Below are 12,086 nucleotides of genomic sequence, written 5' to 3'. Positions count from 1 at the left end.
CATTCCCCTCTTAACGAGTAACGGTGTTCTGTTTTGCAGGTTGATTAACCAGTCGGAGCTCAAATATCTAAAAGAAGATTAACCTCTATGATAGGAACATAAACCCACCTAATTAATACCTTAATTAGATCACTGTTTCTTCAACCCTCCAGTTTTACAGAAATTTTAGGTCCGGTAACTTCCGCCTCCTGTGGTCGAAAATCTCAAGATTCGCCACTGTTCACTTTCTTTATTATTTCTTTATTCATCTTTTGGTGCTAATAAATAGTTAATTTACAATTTAATATAAAGTTTAAAGGATAATTAATTACATGTCTTGGTAAATTTAAATTGACTATTACACTCAATTAAGGTTTAAATCTAGTTTCGAATGGTTTTCAGTCTTTGAAGGTCCCATGTCTAGTACAAATTGTGTTTTACGTGAAAGAGTTTAACGGATTTTTACGATTGTCAAGTTTTATTTATCCAAGTGGCCTTTGCCTTGGAAAATGAACATTGAGTTCAAAAGGAAATACCTTTTTTTTCTTAGACTGTCCGTAGTGGGGTATTTTTTTAAAAAAAAAAATTCAAAAAAAAAAAAACGCTCGATAACGCTCAACCTACTATTACGGTAGGCGTTTAAGGTAGGCGTTTTGGGGCGTTTTTTTCGAAAAAAATGTCTCCGGCGTTTTAATTAAAACGCTTGCACATTGTTTGACCAACTAATCACAACACATCAACGGCTAGTTAACGGCTAGTTGTTTTTTTTTTTGTTTTTTTTAAACCTTTTACCTATATATATATATATATATATATATAAACACAACCAAAACTCATTCATTTTCAACCAAAACTCTTAAAAACTCTCTAAAAAATACAACCATTATTTCATATATAAATAACTAACTTTTTTGTGCATTAGCATTTGTAACTTGTGCTTGGGGGATTTTTCAAAAAAAAAAAAAACTTGATTTTTTAGTTTTAACCCAAAAGGTTTTTACCTTTTACAATTTTAACCCTACAAAATTTGTTTTTTTTTTAACTTTAACTCAAAACTTTTCATTATTTGCAATTTAACTTCACAATTTTTGTTAATTATACTTTTCGTCTTTGATTTAACGTTTTTACGTTTCGTTACGTATAGTTCTAAATTTTTCGAGTTAATACGATGCAACGTACGAGTGTGGTTCAATTTTTTTATGTTTTGTTTCAAATTTTGCAAGTTAACAGGGCGCAACGTGCATGTGTGGTTCAACGTTTTTATCTCTATTTTTTCATGTTTGACAGGTTCGTCGCAACACACAGATCCTAGGTCAAGTCAGTGTTGGTGGTCGATCACGGTTGTGTGACATTAGTACCATTTGACACTGTTTTACGCCCCGCCGCAACGCGGGGTGTGCTTTGGGGGTTCTCCAAATAAAAAATGGTTATGCATATGGTTGTTGTAACCTTGTCTTTAGGGGTTTTCCAAAAAAAATTGATTTTTTTATTTTCACCCAAAAGTATTTCATAAATTACTTTTAAATCAAAACTATTTGTTTTTTTTCTTACTTTTAACCCAAAACTTTTTATCTTTTGCAATCTACCCTCACAACTTTTTTTACTTTCAACTTTGATCCTTTATAGTTTTCATTTTCCGCAAATTTTCCCTTTATGTTTGGTTCTAAATTTTGTGACTTAACACATCGCAATGTGTGTCTTTGGTTTAACGTTTTTTCGTTTCGTTCTAAATTTTGCGAGTTAACACGACGCAACGTGCGTGTATGGGTGAACGTTTTTTACATCGTCTATTTTTTTCCGTTTGACAGGTTTAACATAACGTGCGGGTCCTAAGTCGACTTAGTTATAACTAAAGAATCCCCGCCGCAAGTGCGGCGGGTCTCAATTCTAGTTTTATAAAAAAACTTGATGGATTCTCCTATTTCTTCATCCATGGTAAATTTTTACTACAACGAGTATTTTGCGGATGGCGATGGTTCCACCGATGAGGAGCTTGAGCAAGAGGCGGTTACGGGTGCTTGTCAACTAGCGGTGAGATATGTCAAACATTGTCGTCGCCCCCAAGCAAAAAAAAATAAAAGAGGTTATATTGAACGAGACCGACGCGCGGCACACGATCGTTTGATGAAAGATTATTTTGATGAGGCGCCGACATTTTCGAACGAATTTTTTAGGCGTTGTTTCCGAATGAGTAAGCGGTTGTTTCTACGCATAGTCGGCGACTTGGAAGCCAACTACGATTATTTTAAACAAAACGCGGATGCGAGAGGGGCACTTGGATTTAACGGTATCCAAAAGTGTACGTCGGCGTTACGAATCCTTGCTTATGGTAACACTACCGACATCAACAACGAGTATCTAAAAATGGCGGAGAAAACAACACGAGACAGCTTGGAGCATTTTTGTCGCGGTACAATTCCTATACTTTACTTTTTTTTTTTAAAACGACGAGTATGTTTACAATTTTTTTTGAAGCTTATGTTTGTCTATATTTTTTTATAAAGGTATAATTGATGTGTACGGTGCGCATTATCTTAGAACGCCCACATGGGACGACCTTCAAAAGATCTACGAGGTATATAATGCTGAGCATGGTTTGCCTAGTATGATCGGGAGCATAGATTGCATGCATTGGCGTTGGGATAATTGCCCGACTGCATGGCGAGGCGAACACACGTGGTGACCAAAAAGGACCCACTATTATTCTTCAGGCGGTTGCTTCACAGGACCTTTGGTTTTGGTCGGCTTACTTTGGCGTTGTCGGGTCATGCAATGATATCAATGTTTTTGAACAATCTCCGTTGTTAGAGGAGTGGATTTCTGGCAAAGCTCCAAAAGCGTCGTTTTACGCAAATGGAAACTACTACCCTCATGGATATTATTTGAGCGACGGAATTTATCCTAGGTATTCGATTTTCGTGAAGACGTATAGTGATCCTATTGATGAAAAAAGAGCATACTTTAAAAAGGTTCAAGAGTCTTCACGAAAAGACATTGAGAGATGCTTTGGGGTTCTTAAACAACGCTGGCAATATTTGAGAAATCATTGTCGTGCATGGAGCAAGCAAAAAATGAGAGATGCTATGTACGCTTGTATAATCATGCACAACATGATTTTGGAAGACGAAGGAAATGCGATATGCCAGAATTATGTGCCAGAAGCCGTTGAAGAGGAGCATCCACAGGCGGCAATGGAAGAAAGAGTGAATAATGCGCGAGAGTTGCGTTACGAACCGTACCATTCCCAGTTAATGGTTGATTTGGTACACCACGCATGGTCGGTTCGGTATGTACCACCTGAGGGAGAGGAAGAAACGGAGGACGAGGAAGACGAAGTTGGCGAGGGTAAAGAAAGCGAAGACGAAAACTAGTTTTTTTTTTGTTTTTTTTTAAATTTAATCAGATATTTTTTTTATTTCTAGTATTGTATTTTTTTTAATTTAATGAAGTATTTAAAGTTAAAAAAAAATAATTGTGAAATGATTGCATGGGGGTTATTGGAATAATGCCTCACTACACCACTTTATGCTATAATACCCTATACTGACTGGGATGACACGTGTCAGATAATGCCCCATGATAGGGACATTATTTTTCTTCACTACTACACATGATCTTAGAACGATAAATTTTATTAACACAACACTAGGCTAACAACTAGCAAACCAAACATACATCAAAAAGAGATGAAAAACCCAGATGCTACAAATTGCAAAGGTTAAATGTGCATCTAGGGATTAAAGAAAACCTAAATTCGACATACCCGAAATTCAAAGCATTCGAGACGGGTATATCTACTGATATATAGGACTGAATTAGCTAGGTATATACTAGAAAAGATAAAAAGATACTATTATGAGTAAAAGATATTACCAGTTACCATATGGAATATTGGAATGGACAAGTGTTGCACCTAATTTTCCCCATCGATAATAATTCACTAGCTAGACGCATGAATAACTATCAACTAAACTTCTATTTTGGCAACCACACAGATATAATAAAAAAACTAAAAGATCAAAATAAAAAAATTAGAATATAAGATTTTTCGAAGGTGGGTTGAGTGTTTGGGCTAACTTAAAATCAAAATAAAAAATAAGATATTTCGAAGATTGATGAGTATCATCTGAAATATATTATATACGACTTAATTGGTCATGATAATTAAAGTAGATGGAAATAATCAAATTAAAAAACATCAACAACTGCATTCTAAGCAGTGACGGAGCTTGAACGAAAGCTCAATGGGTGTCGGACTTTCAAAATCTAGATCGGTGGGGCCAGACTCTTAAAAATCCAATACTTTACACTACAAAAAAATTCCAAAAATTTTCGGTAAAATTAACACTGCGTTTGATCGATTCTAAGTAATTACACTTTTAGTGTTCGTTTCACATAATGGAATGGAATCTTGATGGAACTGGAATGTTGATTTCACTCCTTATTTTGTTGGTTTCAACAAGAAAATGAATTGAAATTGAATAACACCATAAGGGAGGGAATCTACATTCGAATTCCATCCAAATTTTATTCCATTTTGCAAAACAAACACACCTAAATTACAAATCAAATTTCAATTTCTGCGTGAATTCTCATTCCAATTCCATTACAATCCATGAAACGAACACTACCTAATGTAAGTCATCGTCTAGTCTCTCTAAAAATATTACAGGCTGTTTGGTAGCCTCTGAATGATCATTAAGAGGCTACCTCTTAATGGAAACATCAAGAATTTTACCAATGAGAAAGTAGAAAAATGTGGTATGTAATGATTTACCATTCAGAGGTTACCTCTTAACCATTCAGACTTGAGGTTACCTCTTATTCATTCAGAGGTTTTAAACCATTAAGAGGTAGCATCTGAATGGTCATTAAGAGGCTACCAAACAACCCCTTAGTGTAAGTCATCGTCTAGTCTCTGATCGTGCATAACCTTCATCATATGATTTGATCAAGCCGATCTCAGAATCTCAAAAAATATTTGAACTATAAAGCCTTGTATGTCTGCGGGGTGGTACCATTGATATCAAAGCAAAAATAGTTACTAGGATGGTAAAACATTAATAATTCAAAACACTATTACACTAAATATTAAATACGACACTGCCTTATTGATTGTATTCCTTAATTTTAATTTCCGTAGATCCTAGACCGTCCGGTGTGGTAACCATGCATAACGACATGGTTCGATTTGGAATCTCTTTACGGCGTGGCTCACGCCTGAGACTTGCCTGTTGGAGAAGATTGTTTTCTCTTTTAAATATGTTTTAATCCAATAATTGAGTAAACACCAAAGTTGATTTTCGGTAACAACTTGTGCTCGTAAACTTATTTTAAGAATCTAATTACACAATGTTATATATCTTTTTTACGAATATTTCTATATAACTTACATTGAAAACTGCGTTCATTTCAAAATAAAGTTCTTTTTTGGTCTCGCATACGGCTTTAGCACGTTTAGATACAAACGTTTTAATATAAAGTACGTTCAATGCCCAACGATGATGAATAATAGATATTTAACTTCCTTTTATATTTTAAAGAATCGGGTTGTATTTAACTTTCTTTTGTAATTTTTATTATACTAATGTAATGTATTTTTAAATCTTTATGTAATATTTTAGAGTAAAGTACGTCCCTATGGTTTATATGCAGAATACTGTTTGTGTCCCCTTTTTAGTTCTTACATTTTGAGTCCCTGTGTTTTACCTATTTTTTTCTTTGTTCAGTTACTTTCATTGACAAACTTCATTTTTTCAATTTAAATCTTAGTGAAAAGACAAACTTGCCTTTATGTTTACTTGCGGTATAGGTCCCTATATTTTCATTATTTTTCCAACCTTTGATTTTATTTTTCCCTCCAAAAATTAAACATGCATGTCATCCAACACACTAGAATTAAGAAAACAAAGAACAACCTAATCAGATGTGGCTTGATTTGTAACGTTCCGTGTTTTCATACTTTCTATTTTTAGGAAACTTGTATTCGTATTCCATTTAAATCCTTATAACCCCGAGACTTTGATCATAATAGAAATACATTTTATATCATAATTGTTTATTCATGCTTACACGATACGCAAACAATCTCGAATACGCGCATTTTATACAACACCGAGACACACATTATGTTTATACCATGTTCGGATTATAATCATACTTATTTCACACTACAACATACTTCTATACACCTCAAAATGCCTAAAACATGCCTAACTATGTAATTATAACATAAAATGACACACAACCGGGGGCTAAATTAACACTTTTGATTATTTGTAAGGGTGTCTGACGGGCAACAACTTTGACAGCTCACTAATTTTGCATTAAAACTCACCTTCCAACCACTCTAACTCACAACTAACCTCATTAAACACTAAACCCTTATACCACATTATAAATATCCCTCCTCCACACCTCCTAAACACTATCCACACTCTATATCTATTCCCAAATACTTAAACACTCTACCCTCATATACTTAAGATCTTGCAACTTTGGCAGATTATACACAAGTCCAAAACAATGACATTTAGACCTTCTTCTCCATCATTTCTTCTTGTTTTTTGTCTTCCACTTACTTGGATAACCTTTAGGAGTGTTACCACAAGTTTACCATGGTAAACTAAGTTGGAACATCACCATTTTGAGCCCCAAAGTTGGATTTAAAATTATGTTTTTATCAAACTTTTCAAAACCTTGTTCATCCTACTTCATTTCTTGAATATGTTCAAGTTGCCACAAATCCCATAGTTTGGATAGGTTTAATTGATTATTGTTATAGAAATGATAGGTGTTTTAGCTCACTCTAAGTCACTAAGTAACTTCCAAGTAACAAAGTGAAACAACTACACCTCGTCTCTAACATTTGCCATGTTGGGTATGCACACGTCTTAGTTGTTCTCATTTGGTTACTTAGTTATTTATATACTTTTATTTACATTCTTGTACTTATGTTTCATGACCACCCGAATCATCCATGTGATGATTTGTGCATTGGTGAACTATAGGGTTAATGGATTTATCCAACCCATGCATGACCATACTGATAATTTATGACTTAGACTTAAGTTATAACTATATACATACAAAAATATATATAATAATCAATCCGAAGCTGAACCATGATAGCAACCAATCCATGGTTGAAGTCTTGAAACTTTTTACTTTGGACTTCCAATGAGTGTAAAACTCATGAAGAACATCAACTACTATGGTATCCAAATGAGTGTTCTAGCAAGATAGATTTTTGTGTAATTTCATATAAATAAAATTCCCGAATCCATTTTGTCCTCAATACCATGAACTCACACAACTCGTTTCCCATTTTAGGGTAACCTCGGTGTTCCATCCCTCAAGCCATTCAAGTTCACTTTGTGGAAAGCATTTCGGAAACCGTGAGTACACTTGACCCATTTTACTTTTAATTCACTTTGGGTTGCAACACGTATAAATTATTAAACTCATAAATGCATTGTTGGTGCATACGTCTGTCGACTTCGTCTTGTATCGAGTCTTGTATTGTATTAGATAGATCAGGGCACGTTTTATGAGAAAGATGTCAAATATAGGTGTGAAGGGTATTTCGCACGAAATCAAATCTTGGTATTTCGCACGAAATCACTATTTCGCATGAAACTGATTTCGTTTCAACCATTTCGTGCGAAACCACTAGCCTATAAATACTTGTCCTGAGATGTCATTTGTAATTTTCCGGTTTCAGTGTCGAACTGCTGCTGAAGTGTCGACTTGCTGTAAATCATTGTCAAATCAATCAAAAGATAGTTTAAAGTGAACATCTAGCTGAATCACCTTGATACGTCTGTTTCCGCCTTTCGTATTGAGCAAAAACTCTTTTGAACGACTCGTTCGGGTCAGCAAACGATCCTACAAGTGGTATCAGAGCTCAGGAGGAAGAGTTCATACCGATTCAGCTGCAATTTCTGATTTCTACACCTTCTTTTCAAAATTTATTACATCCGCATTTAAGTCTAATAAAAATGGCGAGAATAGATACTAACATTTTGACTTTCTAACTCGCCTAATCTTTTCACAAATTAAGGTAACGATACTAATATCATTAGTGCACAATTTTAACAAAATTTGGGCATGACCCGTCCATAAGACGAGCATATCCCTGTTTTAACCATCATCAAAACAAATAAGTCTACGACCCGTTCAACTAGACACGACTAAAAACCATGACATCAAGTGTTAAAAAGTGCAACGACTAACAAGGTTACACAAAACAAGAATTTTGACCCAAAACATTAATACGAAATAACGGAAGTGCTTGATGGTCATAATGTGTGTATGTGCTCGCTCCAAATTGCCAAGTCACCTAAAGTGAGGATTTACTACATTCAACATAAACAAATAATTCAGTATTTCGTCACTAGCACATCTAAACGATAAATTGATTCGTCTCTTTCACGGTATTACATCATTCAAATACTTACTAACCGTTAAACGGTTCATTACATGCTTGCCTCAAAGTAGAGACTAAGCATACTTTTCTTAACATACCCGTTAAAAACGGATACTAGTAACATTACATAACTTCCCTTCGGTTCGTTCATGACGAACAACATATTCTTTACATTCATACATCATACTCCAATCCGAGAAAACGGATCGAGTAGACTTTCATACATTACATACTTAACTTCCCATACCCAGTTCAACTAAAAGAACCAGATATGATGCATTATCTTTCATAACTCATTCATTCCTCACAATCCGTTATGACAGATCTTACTTTTACTTTCGAAGAATCATAGATTTCAAATCTCACCATTTTAACATAATAACACAATTTGATTGAGATTATTATACATATAACAACATAATAGAAATAGGGTGTACACTAACGTACCTCGATCATGTGAGTCTCCCGTTTTCTTAGTGTTTGAGCCTTCTTCTTTCACGCCTACATTAAACGCATTCATTCATTTAGCCCAAACTATATCATTCCATCGTTCATATAATTCCTCATATGAGAACATTATCATAAATGAACAAATTTCACATATTTGTTCTCTTAGACATTTCATCGAACACTTGGTGGCTTTCGCATTAATAGGACACTAAACACATTATTCTAAGATATAATTTAACTAGTTCTTCTAGCAATTCATCAACAACCAAACAAGCCATATGGTCCCTTTTACTCTACTTAAATTCATTTAGTGTTCATACATCACAAACAAGATCAACCCTTAAGATTTCAAGCTCATACATGGTTACTACTATTATTTTGATCATCCTACAATCATGAAGATTTCATACAAAACGGGTGTATGCATCTAGTCTTTAAAATCATCACAATCAACATAAACCTTATTCTATCGTGCAAATCCTACTTTCAATTACACATATCATATCATAAACGCATGATTTAGGTTAAAACCCAGTTCCTACAATTCATCAAATCAAGAAATTCGACTTACCACTTCACTATGTATGTTTGGATGATCGAAAATTAGAGTCATGCAACTGATTTTAGCAAGAACAAGGGTTTCCCTTGTTTTCCCCTGCTCTGATCGAACCCAGCACACCCAAAGTGTGAGATTTTGGGTTATGATTTTATTAATCATCTCATTTTAATATTTTTCACAATTGCCCCCTTCTAGTTTCTTTATTTATATAACTTAGACACTTCTCATTATATTAATAGTATTTATAACATTTCCTTTAACTAAGTTATATCTTTAATTTATTTAACTCATATGTCTAACAAATCTTTTTGGGGTGTTACAAAATTGAACTAGTTTTTACGGTTAAAATGACTTGAATTTCACACATTATATGCGAAACAACGTTTTAACAAACCCTTGAAAGTTTCAGACCTAAAATCGGACTAAAAATTGATCAATTTGACAAAATTCTGATCGACATGATGATGTCAGCAATATTTCGCGCGAAATAAGCATTTGATTTCGCACGAAATCACTTTTCTGACATCTATTTCGCACGAAATAGCACTAGTTTGTCATTTCGTTTGAAAGGCTACTTCATTTCGTACGAAATCACCTATTTCGTACGAAATCTCTTCATTTCGCTTGAAAATCTTTTATTTCGCACGAAATACCTCATTTCGTGTGAAAGTTTTGTGAACTATTTCGTTTGAAGTTGTATTGCAGGTGATTTCGCACCAAAGTGTTATTTCGCATAAGTGTATTTTGTTTGAAAGTGTTGATTTCGTTTGAGAGTGTCTGATTTTGTGAAACTTGTTACCGAATCATGGAAGAAGAATTTTATAACGCATTTGCTACTGCCCCAAGTACTCCGGCTGCCATTGCTCAAAGCATGAACATGGAAAATGAACCTGGAACTTTACAAAACCCCCCCGAAGCTTATGGGTATTGAGGAGTATTATGGTTGGAAAGATAGGTTTGAGAATTGGGTTCAAGCTAATCATTTGAGATCTTGGGAATGTATTGAGAAGAAGTATGTTAGACCTCGTACTGATTTGGAAGTTATCAAAGCAATTTCTGAGTTGTCGGATAAAGAACGAGACATGTACAAAGCAGAAAAAATGATGATTAGGCTGCTACAGCAAGCTGTGAAAGAAGACATTTTCATATTACTTCAACATGATAACACTTCACGTTCGATTTGGGATGCACTTCGTGTTAAGTTTGAGGGAAGTGAGAAGATGATCAGGAATAAGAAAGCATTATTAAAGAAAGAATTTGATCTGTTTATGAGTTTACCGGGTGAGGGTACAAAGAAACTGATTGAAAGATATTGTCACTTAGTTCGTTCAATGACTTTGTTAGATATAAATAAAGAACGAGAAGAATAGGTTGATAAATTGGCTGATGCCTTACCTCAGAAAGAATGGGGTACATTTCTGATGACATTGAAGAACACTGGAGAATATGATGGTTTGACAATTTCTCAGTTCATTGAAAAAATTGAAGGACAAGATCTTGAGCAGCAAAAGATTGCTAGGATGAATAATCCAAGTGGTCAACAAGACATCAAGATGTATTACAAAGGAAGTGTTCAAGATGCTGAATTAAGTCCGAAAGTTCAAATTGCTTTTAGTGCAGAAAATTCGTCTGGATCAGTCAATCAAAGTCCAAGTAGCAGTGGATTTTCTTCATACTCGAAAGTTAATCTAAATGTTTCAACCTCAAGTTATTAGTCTCAAAGCTCAAAAAGTGGTAATGGTTATGTGATACAATGCAACATTGCATTGAATCTTTCGAATGGTCAAAGTTTTTCTGATGAAGTTGCTAAAGATCACATGGCATTACTTGCTACAATGCTAGAATCTTATGAGGGATTGGTTGCAGGAAGGATCGGAAATCCTATGTTGACAAAAGAGGATTACGATCAGATTGATGCTGAGGAAATGGAGCTTATGGATATCAAATGGTGCTTAGCGAGTGTGTTAAGAAGAGCTGAAAAGTTTAAAATGATTACAGGAAGAGATGATTTTAGAGATGCAAATGTTTCTACTTTGGGTTTTGATAAATCTAAAGTTACTTGTTTTCGATGCAGGGAAAAAGGACATTTCAAGAGAGAATGTACCAGTCGAGAAGCAAGTGGAGCTAAAAATCCGTTTGGCAACAATGATTATTATCAGAAAGCAATTTATCTCCAAGTTGCTCAACAGCCATTTCAGCAACAACCCTCATCATCAAATGCAAAACAGTTTGAAGACGGAAAGAAGAAGATGATCGAAGAGGCAAATAAGAAAGCTTATTATGGTATCATAGATCAAGATGATGAGAAAGTAGCTGAAGGTTTTAGCTGGGACAAATACGTTCCACCTAATACATGAATGAATGGATGAAAGTGTTTGATGATAAGAAGAATCAAGATGAAGAGTTTGTTTCTTCAGATGATAGTTCAGAAAAGACAACAGTCTTTGATCATTCATCATCTGATAGCAGTGATGATGAAGAAGAAAAACAAATAAATATTGGAAAATCTGTCTTATCTCCTGAAAGTTTTCAATTTTATTTTGCAGATAGATTGGAGAAGCTGAAGAAGAGACGAGCAGCGAAAGAACAGAAAAAGGTAAAACACGAGAATGTGACTCAGGAAGAGAAGCATGTACAGAGTGAAGAGGTTCAAGTTGCTGAAAAAGTGAT

General features: G+C 34.6%; 1 protein-coding gene across 1 annotated transcript; it reads left to right on the top strand.

Moving 5' to 3' along the window:
- The first annotated feature begins 1,911 nt into the window (after positions 1 to 1,911).
- LOC110933984 lies at positions 1,912 to 2,662 on the top strand. The gene is made up of 2 exons (XM_022177180.1): positions 1,912 to 2,389; positions 2,484 to 2,662. The coding sequence occupies exons 1-2, from the start codon at positions 1,912 to 1,914 to the stop codon at positions 2,660 to 2,662; spliced, it is 657 nt and encodes a 218-aa protein (XP_022032872.1).
- The last annotated feature ends 9,424 nt before the right edge of the window (positions 2,663 to 12,086 follow it).

Source organism: Helianthus annuus, chromosome 4 (genome assembly GCF_002127325.2).
Source record: "Helianthus annuus cultivar XRQ/B chromosome 4, HanXRQr2.0-SUNRISE, whole genome shotgun sequence".
Taxonomy (NCBI): domain Eukaryota; kingdom Viridiplantae; phylum Streptophyta; class Magnoliopsida; order Asterales; family Asteraceae; genus Helianthus; species Helianthus annuus.
Note: the sequence above shows the minus strand (reverse complement) of the source record. Positions and strands in the feature narration are given on the sequence as shown.